Source organism: Megascapheus bottae, chromosome 2, assembly GCF_031878675.1.
Source record: "Megascapheus bottae isolate mThoBot1 chromosome 2, mThoBot2.hap1, whole genome shotgun sequence".
Taxonomy (NCBI): Eukaryota; Metazoa; Chordata; class Mammalia; order Rodentia; family Geomyidae; genus Megascapheus; species Megascapheus bottae.
Window position 1 is genome coordinate 1740906 of NC_143510.1, and position 13471 is coordinate 1754376.

General features: G+C 41.8%; 1 protein-coding gene across 1 annotated transcript in view; it reads right to left on the minus strand.

Moving 5' to 3' along the window:
• Nucleotides 1-855: 855 nt before the first annotated feature.
• The window catches only part of Caprin2 (caprin family member 2), a 59756-nt gene continuing 47140 nt past the window's right edge, over nucleotides 856-13471 (minus strand). Inside the window, exons 16-19 of the mRNA XM_090319286.1 lie at nucleotides 10674-10859; nucleotides 8601-8701; nucleotides 4326-4389; nucleotides 856-1776 (exon numbers count right to left, since the gene is read on the minus strand). Of these exons, the coding sequence (XP_090175412.1) occupies nucleotides 1214-1776; nucleotides 4326-4389; nucleotides 8601-8701; nucleotides 10674-10859 (914 nt within the window). The 3' untranslated portion in view covers nucleotides 856-1213. The remainder of the gene's footprint in view (nucleotides 1777-4325; nucleotides 4390-8600; nucleotides 8702-10673; nucleotides 10860-13471) is intronic.

The following is a 13471-nucleotide window of genomic DNA, read 5'->3' on the forward strand; positions in this document are numbered from 1 at the left end:
AGACCAGCACTGGAAAAAAAGATTTAGCTTATCCAGTATGACAGTTCCTCAAAAGACTAAACATAGAGCTCCCCTATGACCCAGCAATTCCACTACTTGGAATTTACCCAATTGTCCAGAAACAAGGACATACTAAATCCACTAGCACAACAATGTTCATTGCAGCATTATTTACCATAGCAAAGATATGGAACCAACCCAGATGTCCCTCAGTTGATGAGTGGATCAACAGGTTGTGGTATTTGTACACAATGGAATTCTATGCTGCTGTCAGAAAGAACGACATCGCCCCATTTGTTAGGAAATGGAAAGACTTAGAAAAAATCATATTAAGGGAAGTAAGCCAGACTCAGAGGAACTTAGGCTCAATGGTTTCCCTCATTCGTCATAATCAGTAGAAACCTTGGGCTCTCACAGCAGAGATTTGCAATAGAGCAAAACCTAGTCACATAAGGCCATATAGTATGACGATAAATGAAAGGACCTCTAGGATATAGAAACAAAAGCCATATAATGAGTGATTGTTGTCCTTAATGTACTATGTTATCTCTCATCTCTTATGCTGCCCTTGGTTATCTCATATTGTTACAGTATCTCACTTTGTTATCTGATATATTGGATATATTTGTATTTGGTTATTTGAAATAGGATAGGGAAGGGGGGAAAACAAGATGAGGGGCGGGGGGAAGGGGGAGGGAAATGGGGACCAAGACATGAGAAAGGATATCAATGTATATGAAGTAGTGCACCTTCTATCTGGCAAATATAATGTAACCCTTCTATTAATTACAATAAAAATATATGGAAAAAAATAGCTTATCAACTAAATGTTTAATCAGATAAAACCACCAACAGTGCAGGTAAATTTTTTTTTTTATTGAGGCACAACAAGGCATTGTAACTTGCCTGAACTTGAGGCAGTCAGTTTAGTAAGCTGAACTTTAATACAGTTAAAGGATTAAGTGCAAACGATATACATTCACAGCCTGACTAGTGAGGCCACAGCACAATTTATAAAGTGCCAGGTTAGCGCTGTCATTCGGCTTGAAATTTCCCACTGAGGGAGGAAAACAGAAAAAAGTAAGGACCTTCTCCTTTCTCTAGGAATGAAACCATTTTCCTAAACCAGTCACCAGGGCAAGGACTGCTTCCCTTCCTTCCCTCTCACTCATTTGAACGCCATCCATTCTTGCATGGTCATTTCAGTTCCAGCTCAATCTTGATAAAGAAGATAGCCTGAAAATGTAGAATATTTCCAGCTACTTCCATAAATGGCTCCCCGGTGCAAGCGCAGCCATATTTGGTCTCCCTGCAGGAGCTGAAGAATTGCATGGTTGCTTGCTGTCTCATGATCAGGAGCACCGTCATTGGCATAGGCGGACACCAAGACCTCCTCATTCTTCATGAGGTTGACATACAGGGGCACGTTCACAGCCAGCTTCAGCATGTGGAAAATGAAGACGTACGTGCCATTGACAGGACAGGTGAATCTACCCAGCTGAAGGTCAAAGGTCTCTCCCAAGTTGTTAAGCAGCAGATCGAACACGATCGGTTGGTCTAAAGACCCTGGGGCCAGGTTGGAGGTTCTGGCTGCGGAGAAGGCCACACGCATCTGCTGAGGCAGGGGATAGACATGCACAGGCAGGATGGTGGCTGCGGGGCTGGTGGCCGGCACATCCACGGGAGTCATGCTGCGAGAGTCTCCTTGTCCAGAGTCACCACTGTGAAAGGCGTCATCGCGCTCAGGGCTGCTCACCTGCGAGGAGTCACTCCACCCTGTTGTTTTATTAGCAACAGTGAGTTTCTCATAATGAAGCAGTTAGCTTTGAACACAACATTTAACATTAGTCGGCTACTGAAACACAGATAAAGATACAAAAGCAACAAAATACGACAAAACTTTCGTGGTTTGGAGGTTTTTTTGTTTTTTGTTTTGTTTTTTGCCAATAGGCTTTTATGATACTATTCTCAAAGCCACAAGGAGTCTAGATAATCTCATTTGATTGCCTCCTCTGGGTCCCAAAGGTAGCTAAGCGGAACAAACATTAAATCTAAAAACACTGAGCACTATTATTTTGTAGGGGAGGGTGGTACGAGGGTTTGAACTCAGGGCCTCATACTTCCTAGCAAGGTATTCTATCACTTAAGCCATGTCATCAACCCTTTTTGTTCCATTTAGTTTTCATATGTCCACAATCCTATTTGTGCCTCCTGTATAACTGGGCTGATAGATGAGCCACCATGCTCAGCTTTTTATTGGTTTAGATGAGGCTCTTAGAGAATATTTTAGTCTGAACTGACTGAGCTTGGACCGTGATCCTTCTGATCTCTGTCTCCCAAGCAGCTAGGGTTACAGGACTGACACCACACCCAGCTTTACCAATTATTTTCTCAGTTCTACTGAATCTTTTCGTAGTTCCTTGCATTTTAAAAAGTGGTCCTAGCCAGCTGCCAGTGGCTCACGCCTGTAATCCTAGCTACTCAGGAGGCTAAGATTTGAGGACCACGGTTCAAAGCCAGCCTGGGTACTAAAGACCTAAAGACTCTCATCTCCAATTAACCACCAGAAAGGCAGAAGTAGGGCTGGGACTCCAAGGGTCGGGCAGTAGCCTTGAGCTGAAGAGTTCAGGCCCACTCAGGCCCATAGTTCACAACTGGAAAAAAAAAAAATAGTGGTTCTAGCCTGGTACTGGTGGCTCATGCCTGTAATCCTAATCCTACATCTTAGACGGATGAGATCTGAGGATTGCCAGTTAAAGCCAGCACAGGCAGGAAAGTCCTGACTCTTATCTCCAATAAATTACTCAGGAAAAAAAACAAGCAAAAGTGATAGAGCGGTAACCTAGAGCAAAAGGAACTCAGAGATTGCACTGGAACTTATTTGCACTCTAACCCAGAGTTCAAGCCTCAAAAGCAGAAAGACAAAACAAAACAAAAATGCATGTTTCTATTCATTTGTGTCTGAATTGTGGCTCATTCAAATCTATCAATGTAAGGGCAACAGAGAACTAAAAGTATCCCTTTATATTATCTATAATAAAAATTATCATCCTGAAACATCATATTGATGCATTTCAAGTAGCATATATATATACACACACACACATATATATATATATATATATATGTATGTATGGTTAAGTATCTGCTATGTGTGAGTGTGTGTGTGTGTATGCACCCCAATCCTGGGGCTTGCATTCAGGGCCTGGACATTGTCCTTGAGCTTTTGCACTCAAGGCTAGTGCTCTAACACTTGAGCCATACCTCTACCTTCAACTTTTTTTTCCTGTCCTGGGCTTGAACTCAGGGCCTGGGCACTGTCCTTGGGCTTTCTCAAGACTAGGGTTCTACTACTTGAGCCACAGCACCACTTCCAGCTTTTTTTTTTTGGTGTTGTTCGTCATAGGGCTTGAACTCTGGGCCTGGGCACTGTCCTGAGTTCTTCAACTCAAGGCTACCTCCCTATCCTAGATCCACAGCCCCACCTTCCATTTTCTAGTGATTAATTGGAGGTAAGAGTCTCAGGTTCTTTAGTGCTAGTGCCCAGGCTGGCTTTGAACAGTGATCCTCAGATCTCAGTCTCCTGAGTAGCTAGGATTACAGGCGTGAGCCACGGCACCAGGCTTCACTTCCAGCTTTTCCTATGTATGTGGTACCAAGGAATCAAACCTGGGTCTTTGTGCATGCTAGGCAAGCATTCTACCATTAGGCCAAACCCCTGGCCTTCTTTCAACTTTTTACTGGTTAATTGGAGAAGAATCTCACAGACTTTTCTGCCCAGGCTGGCTACAAACTGCAATATTCAGATCTCAGCCTCCTAAGCAGCTAGGATTATAGGCATGAACCACCAGTGTCTAGCTAGATCATTTTTTTTAATGAAAATACCCATGTTTAACAATATTTACAATTTTGGTTTCCATGGCTTTTCTAGTAATTTTTTTTTTGGTTGTAGGACTTTAACCCTGGGCCTGGGCATCGTCCTTGAGCTCTTCAGCTCAAAGCTACTACCCTACCTCTTAAGCCACAGCACCACTTCCAGTTTTCCAGTGGTTAATTGAAGATGAGAGTCTCAAGGACCTTAGTACTTTAGTGCCAGGCTAGCTTTGAACTGCGATCCTCAGATCTCAGCCTTCTGAGTAGCTAGGATTACAGGCATGAACCAACCTTCTAGTAATCTTATCTCCTTTAACTCTTTATATTTGAGCAAACTGAAAACTTTAACAAGTGCTGAAAACAATGTGCTTTGGAGAGATGGTAACAGATAGTACAGAATGAATAAGAAACTAGAAATAAGTTCAGGGACACAAACCACTCAGTTTCCTTACCTCTTGAATTTGTCCGAGGACCACCAGATGCCCCTCCTTGTTTATAACACTGCTGGAAATTATCCTAAAATAAATGCGTGAATATTTATGACAGCACCAAAATTAGCAGATAATAATTAAGTCATTTTTATATTGGATTATTGACTGATAAGTCAATTTTGAGACAGGTCTCATTATATATAGCCCAGACTAGCCCAGAACTCCTTATCCTCCCATCTCATCCTCTCCAGTTCTAGGATTAAAGACAAGTGCAGAGTGCTCAGCTAAATCCTTTTTTTTTTTTTTTTTTTTTTTTGCTGGTCCTAGGGCTTTAACTCTGGGCACTGTTCCTAGTTTCCTTTTGCTTTACCACTTGAGCCACAGTGATACTTTTGGCTTTTTCTGTGATTAACTGGAGATAAGAGCCTAATGGACTATCTAGCCTATGCTGGCTTCAAACCTTAAGCCTCAGATCTCAGCCTCCTAGGTAACTAGGATTATAGTCTTGAACCACCTGGGTGCCTGGCTGCTAAATCCTCTTAATTCTTCCAACTAGCCTTCCCCAGCAACCAAAGAAGGGATACTGCCAAGCACTAAGAAAATCAAATGAAGGGTGATAGTGGTGATTTTGCTCTTCTGTTAATTAACCTGACCAATTAGATGTTATTTCCAAAATAATAAAGCATTTACAGAATACCATACAAAAAGCATAGTGCTGGGCTGAGAATGCCTTCGTGGTAGTGCTTGCCTAATATGTGTGAAAACCATATTAACAGAAAATGCTGGAAGTGGTAGAGTGCTAGCTTTCATCAAAAGAAGCTCAGGGACAGTGCCCAGGCCCTGAGATCAAGCCCTAGGACTGGCAAAAAAAAAAAAAAAAAAAAAAAAAAAAAACACAGACATGGTGCTAGGTGATAGAAATTCAGAAGTGCAACCCAATCCTAGGTCCCTCATCTCAATATAAAAGGACATGGGAAAGCCAGAACGAGAACAGAATTCTTCAAACCAGCTTCTCAAACTTCAAAGACTAATACTATGTCAGAGCAAGTTCTTTGTTTTTGTTTTTTTCCATAGGAGAATTATACTGTGAGTGGGTCATCAGTAGAAAACCGGAAGTGGTGCTGTAGCTCAAAGGGTAAGGTGGTAGCCTTGAGCTGAAGAGCTCAGGGACAGCACCCAGTCCCAGCCCATTACTGACAAAAAAATAAAAACGAAGGAAGGAAGGAGGGAGGGAGGGATGGACGGAGGGAGAGAGGCAGGCAGGCAGGCAGGCAGGAAGGAAGGAAAAGAAAGTCCATGAGACTCTTATCTCCAATTAATCACAGAAAAAGCCAAAAGTGAAAGAGTGAAAGTGTGGCTCAAATGGTAGAGCACTGGCCTTGAGCAAAAAAGCTAGGGGACAACACCACAAGAAGTTTTTCTTTCAGTTGATGGTGGGACTTGAACTCTGGGCCTGGGCCTTGTGCCTGAGCTCTTCAGCTCAAGGCTACCACCCTACTCCTTGGCCTGGGTGTTGTCCCTGGGCTCTTTGGCTCAAGGTTACTGTCCTACCCCTTGAGCCACAGTTTTCTGGTGATTAATTGGAGATAAGAGTCTCATGGACTTTCTTTTCCTTCCTTCCTTCCGCGACCGGGCTGGCTTTGAACCATGATCTTCAGATCTCAGCCTCAGATCTCAGTAGCTTGGATTATAGGCATGAGCCACTGCTCTTAGGCTACATTTCAGAATTTCATGCCCCAGTTACTGGCAAAAAAAAAAAAAAAAAAAAAAAAAAAACCAAACCCAAACCAAGACAAACTAAAACAGGACATCTTAGCTTACACCTTTAACTCTAGCTACTCAGGAGCTGAGAACTAAGGATCATGGTTCAATGCCAGCCTGGACAGGAAAGTCTGTGAGACTTATCTCTCACCAGCCCTGAGGATCATGTAATAACAGCTAATGTCTAGTGCCACACACATGAGTGACACTGTGGCACTGAATGCTATATATTAGTTCATTTGGTTCTCAAGAGTATCTTATTGAAAAATTCACTCAGTCACAAGAGTAACTAGAGCCGAGATAGTGTATCACCATCTACAGCTACAGAACTGCTGATCAGGAGCCACACTCCAGTCATTAGATTCCAAGATGTGTTCCTCACTTATTTTCAGTACTACCTCTGCACAGACATCTACCCTACCTCATGAAGTGGCAAGCATCTCAAGTACCAATATTATGTAGTTGCGGCACAGCTCAGTGCATACAGATACATACATACATTCATTCATACATACATACATACATACATACATACATACATACATACATGCGTACATACATAGGCCATACATAGATAGATATAGCTATGTAAATGGTCTATGTATGTCCTAATAAATCTGTCATAACCTGGAAGCATTATAAGTTGGGCTGGAGACAACTCAGTAGTAGATCTGATCCTCAATAATGAGAGAGGGATAGAAAGAAGGAATAGAAGGAGGAAGGAAGGAAGGGAGGAAGAGATGGACGGAGAGAGGGAGGGAGGAAGGGAAAGGAAGGAGAAACCAAAGAGAAAATAGATTATAAGAAATTTTAAAAATTAAAAGAGCATTTAAGCCAGGCACTAGTGGCTCACATTTGTAATCCTAGTTACTCAAGAGGTTGAAGCATTGCCATTTGCAGCCAGTCCAAACAGAAAAGTCCGTAAGACTCCATCTCTGATTAACTAGAAACAAAGCTGGGCTGGATGTGTGGCTCAAGTGAGAATGCACTAGATGTTGAGTAAGCAATCCAAAGTGAGCATGAGGACTTCAGTTCAAACTTCAGTACTTCGAAAAGAAAATGCACCTAACCTATGGAAGAGCACATGTGGATTATTTCCGCTCACCATGGTGCAGGTGATAAGGAACTGTGTCTTCTGTGGAGTTTGTACCAAATGCATCACTTTCATGCCATCATAAAACTTTAAAAAAAAGTCCTAAGTCAAACCACTATCTGTGCATACGCCAAAGCCAATAAAACTCTAAAGCTGAAAAGGCTATTGTGATATATACATTTATATCCATGTATGACCTGTTATTGAAAATGAGTTGTTCAAAGCAGAATAAACAAGAATTTAAACATAGGAAGAGATTCAGCATATTTGATATTAAGCTAACCAGAGGGCAAGATAGTAAAATCATGAACCCTGAGAAAGAGAAAGTCTGTATGAAAATATAATAAATAAGGAAAGGGGATCAGAAAGGATAAGAGGTGGTAAATTTGGTCCAAAGACATTTTATATGCATAATAAAGGTCCTCTAGATAGTTCATGAAGAAGGAAGCAGGATAAATACCATGAGCTCTGGAATTAGGGAATTCCCAACCAGTCTTAGCTTGACCATTTACCTGCTAAGTGACCCTTGGATTAGTAATTTAATCTCTGAAGTCCAGTTTCTCTTTTAAGGTAAAGGAGTAAATGAGTTAATGTAAGCAACATGATGTTTAAAAAAAAAATTGTGCATGGAGCCAGGAGTATGCCCTAGTGCTTACCTTCATGTTCACCTAGCAGGCATGAAGCCCAGGGTTCCAGTCTTGACACCACAGACCCAGAAAAAGCCAAAAGTGGTACTGTGGCTCAAGTGGTAGAGCACTAGTCTTGAGCAAAAAGTGTCCAAGGAGTGCTCAGACCCTGAGTTCAAGCCACAGGACTGGCAAAAAAAAATTGTGTGTATGTGTTAATATGGGGACTCAAACTCAGGGCCTCTTATCCTTGTTGATCAAGCTCAGGTAGCTTATCCTTGTTGATCAAAGCTGCTGGTTCTCTACCACTTGAGCCATACCTCTACTTCCTGTTCTTTGCTGGTTAATTAGAGATAAGTCTCAGGGACTTTCCTTTCCAGGCTGACTTTGAACTGTGATCCTCAAATCTCAACCTCCTGACCAGCTAGGATTATAGACATGAGTCACTGGCACCCAGCAACAACATGATTCATAACATCCTTGATGCTTTCCCGTTCCATGTAGCCAGCAGCTGATTTTATGCTTTTTGGACAATTAGAAAAGCTATCCATCCAACTCAAATTTCCCCAGGACTGACATGCAGTTCTAAGACTGTGGGTAGGGGGAGGGAAATGAGGACAAAAAACATGAGAAGGGGTATCAATGTGTGAGAAGGAATGCACCTACTATTTGGCAAATGTAACTGTAACCCCTCTATACATTACAATAAAAAAATAAAAATGAGTAAAATGAAGATTACATTGCTACAAAACAAATGAGGACTCTGCAGTGTTTAATCAACAAGTTTACTGAATAGAGACAGCTCGTCTTACTTACCATTTGGGAATAAGGTGTTGCAGTATATTCTCTAGCTTGCAACTGTAGTGTATTATAATTTCCATTGGAAATTGAAGAAGGTCCTCTGTAACTATCAAAACCTAATAAATAACAATTTACACAAAAAATAATGAACAAGACCATACTGAAATTTTCAGCTTTAAAGCTAAAATAACCTTTTAATGCTATCATTAGATATAAGCCTTAAAGACATGTTAAAATTGCTGCTGTTAAAGTCTACTATTTCTAATGATTGCTAACAAGCCAGAAATTTACTGCTGCTGAATGGGGGATGGGAAAGGGTAAAAGCATGTAATAAGTACTCCATTATGAAGGTGATTAAGTCGTATTCGGGGAGGGGGTCTCTCCTCTCTCTCTCTCTCTCTCTCTCTCTCTCTCTCTCTCTCTCTCTCTCTCTCTCTCTCTCTCTCTCTCTCTCTCCCCCCCCCCCAGTCTTGGGGGCTTGAATTCAAGGCTAGCACTCTACCACTTGAGCCACAGTGCCACTTCTGGCTTTTTCTGTTAGAGAGGAAGCAAACCTAGGACTTCATGCACCCTAGGCAAACATGCTATGCAAACACTCTACCATTAAGCCATTGTGTGTGTGTGTGTGTGTGTGTGTGTGTGTGTGTGTGTGCGCGCACTCTACCACTATGTCACATTCCCAGCCCCTTTGTGTGTATGTATGTGTGTTTTGTCATCATGGAGCTTAAATTCAGAGCCTGGGCACTGTCCCTGAGTTTTTTTTGTGCTGAAAGCTAGCACTCTATCACTTTGAACCACAGCTCCACATCCGATTTTCTGGTGGTTAACTGGAGATGACAGTCTCATAGACTATCCTACCCAGGCTGGCTCTGAATAAAGATCCATAGAACTCAGCTTTCTGAGTAACTAGGATTACAGGAATGAGTCACCAGCACCTGGTGGTATTAAATATGCTGCCTTGAGGACTTTTGCTAGTAAGAATATCACTATGAATCACTCTTAATAGTCTCAAATTTTATGTTCTTACCTACAGTCTAATAGACAATAACTAGACATTAATTATGATCTTGCCAGGCACTAGTGGCTCACAGCTATAATCCTAGCTACTCAGGAGGCTGAGATCTGAGGATCATGGTTCAAAGCCAGCCTGGGCACAGAAGTCTATGAGACTCTTAGCTCCAAGAAACAACCAGAAAACCAGAAGTCAAGCTGTGGCTCAAAGTGGTACAGTGTTAGCCTTGAGCTGAAGAGCTCAGGAACAGTACCCAGGCCCAAAGTTCAAGCCCTACACCAACCAAAAAAAAAAGAAAAAGTACTTTCTAAATATTTTATTTTTAGTGCCATTTCTGGAGCTTGAATTCGGGGTCTGGTCACCATATTTGAGCTTTTTCGCTCAAGGTTACTACTCTACCACTTGAGCTATATCCCTACTTCTGGATTTTTTGGAGGTTAATTGGAGTCTTACGGACTTTCCTGCCTGGGCTGGCTTAGAACCACAATCTTTATATCACAGCTTCCTGAATAGCTAGGATTATAAGCATGAGCTAGCAGTATCCAGCCTTAATTATGACACATTTTTATCAGAGGTTAAGTCAATTGACAAAATACAAAACAAAGTCATCCAAATATAAAAAACCAAGTTCATTCCTTAAAAAAGCAAGATAAGTGGGCTAGGAATGTGGCCTACTGGTTTGACCCCTCAGTACCACATAAACAGAAAAAGGCAGAAGTGGCACTGTGGCTCAAGCGGTAGAGTGTTAGCCTTGAGGAAGAGAAGACTCAAGGAAAATGCCGACTCCCCAAGTTCAAGCTCCAGGACTGGACAAGAATAAACAAACAACAATAAAAAAAAACCCCAACCAAACAAGATAATCAACTTTTCTACTTCAGTGCCAGAATCAATCTGCTTTTCATACAGAAGTTAGTTATGTTTTACAAACAACAGGCATATTAAGAATACTGTTTAGCCATTAACAAAGAAGTCTTTTTTAACATTATGAATGGCAAATTATGTAAGGCAAAACTAATTTGGGTCAAGTAAATACAGACAAAAACAAATTCAAGATATGTAAAGCAGATTGAGCATACCTTTATAACTACCAGGAGATCGGTAGGAATTGGTGAGCAGCCTCCCACCACGAGGACATCCTCTCACAGTACCCCGGCTACTGAGGAATGGCTGAGTGGGTCTAGGGAATACATTTGTCTGCGCTGGGTAAAAGGCAAGGTTCCCATTGCTTACTTGAATCGTTCCATCAGGATGGTAAGTTGAAGCTTAAGAAAAAAGTTTCATACAATCCAAGAGTTAACTGGTAATAAAGGACCAATACTGTTTATTCTTAAAAGTCAGTATCAAAAAGTTGTAAAATATTCTCTTCTCCCTTTAAAAAAAAAAACTCAGGCCGGGAGCATGGCCTAGTGGTAGAGTGCTAGCCTAGCATGCAGGAAGCCCTGGATGTGATTCCTCAGTACCACGTATACAGAAAAAACCTGAAGTGGTGCTGTGGCTCAAAGTGGTAGAGTGCTAGCCTTGAGAAAGCTTGAGGACAATGCCCAGGCCCCGAGTTCAAGCCCCATGACTGGCAAAAAAAAAAAATCACTACATACACATACACACACACACACACACACACACACACACACACGCACGCACGCACGCACACGTACATATGAAATGCTATTCAGTCTTACAAAACAAGGAATTTTTGGCGCATGCAACAATGTGTATAGATTCTTCAACTCAAGGCTGTCTCCATTTCACTTTGAGCCACAGTGCCACTTCTGGTTTTCTGGTGGTTAATTGGAGATAAGAGTCTCACAGATTTCTGTTCCCCAGCCTGGCTTTGAACTGCGATCTTCAGATCTCAGCCTCCTGAGTAGCTAGGATTACTGAGCCATCAGCACCAGGCTAAAGACAAATATTCTATGATACTATGAAGAAGAGGTATCTAGGGTAATCAAAGTCAGCGTGATAAAGTAGAACAGTGACTGTGAGGGGCTAGAAAGAGTGGAGAAGCACATCAGTGTTAAATGGGGGTTGAGAAGGACAAATAGTTCCAGAGATAGATAGTGGTGATGGTTAACAATTTGGATGTAATGTAATAAAACTCCCTAAGTTTGGTTAAGATGGAGCCGGGTGCTGGTGGGTCACACTTGTAATCCTAGATACTCAGGTGGCTGAGATCTAAGGATCATGGCTCAAAGCTAGGCCAGGCAGTATAGTCTGTGAGACTCTTATCCCAGTTTACCACCAAAAAAGTTAAAAGTGGAACTGTTGCTCAAGTGGTAGAGCACTAGCCTTGAGTACAAAAGCTCAGGGACTGGGTACTGGTGGCTCATACCTATAATTCCAACTACTCATGAGGCTGAAATCGTAGGATTGTGGACCTTAAAATTAACTAGGGTATGCTCCTTTGAAAGTTTAAGCATAAAATACTCAAAAATATTTGCAAGGATTTTTTGTTGTATGTAGTACTATGTAAATCTTGTATTTGTTAACATGAAGAAGAACCTTAGTGCTGATGACTCACGCCTGTAATCCTAGCTACTCAGGAGGCTGAGATCCAAGGTTCCTGGTTTGAAGCCAGCGGAAGCAAGAAGTTCTTAGAAAAGGTACCTAGAATGGTCAAAGTCTTATCTCCAATTTACCACCAAAAGGCTGAAAGTGGAGGTGTGGCAAAAGTGGTAGAGCACCATTCAAGCCAGAACATGCCCTGAGCTATTACTGGAACAAAATTAAAATGTAGTGAAGGTACTGACAGGAAAACACACACACAACACACACACACACACACACACACACACACATACACACACACACACACACCGTTTTCCATGAACAGAGATAACTTATTTTACTGTGCTTGTTGGTTTTTAGGTAAAGCTTTTTAGTGCATAATTAGTTTGCAGTGGATACATTAAGCTGCGTGCAGTGGGGCTCATGTCTACAATCTTAGCTACTCAGGAGGCTGAGATCTGAGGATTGTGGTTCAAAGCCAGGCCAGGCATTAAACACCTAAAAACTCATCTCCAGTTAACACTAAAAAACACATGAACTGGTGCTGTGGCTGGAGGGATCAGGCGGCAGCTTAGAACTGAAGAGCTCAGGGATAGCACCCAGGCCCAGAATTCAAGCCCCATGACCTACAATCAATCAATCGATAAATAAATAGTATCTAAGCTTGGCACTGGTAGCTCATGTTTGTAATTCTAACAACTCCGTAGTCTGAGATCTGAGGATCTAAATTTTGAAGCTAGCCTGGGGCAGAAAAATCTATGAGATTCCTTTTTTCTTTTTTTTTTTGGCCAGTCTTGGGGCTTGAACTCAAGGCCTTGGCACTGTCCCTGAGCTTCTTTTGCTCAAGGTTAGCACTCCACCACTTGAGTCACAGCACTACTTCTGGCTTTTTCTGTGTATGTGGTACCAAGGAATGGAACCCAGGGCTTCATGCATGCTAGGCAAGCCACATTCCTAGTCCCTATGAGATTCTTATTTCCAATTAATCACCAAAAAAAGAAATGGAGCTGTGGCTCAAGTGATAGAACACTATCCTTGAGCAAAATAGCTCAGAGACAGTACCCAGATCCTGAGTTCAAGCCCAAAGACCAACACATGCTTGTTCAAGAGTCTCTAGCTTCCTGCTTGGGCTGGCTTCTAATATCAATCCTCAGATCTCTGTCTCTAGAGTAGCTAGGATTATAGGCATGATCAACAGGTGTCCAGCAATGATTTAAAAAAGCAGGGGTGATAAGGAACTATCTAACAATCACTAACCAGGGCAAACAAATAAGTAGATTCAAAAACAAAAGCCTACATGGTTAAATCATATAAATTTTACTTATAGAACAGAGGAATTTACATAGCCAAAAGGGCTGAGTAGGTCCTT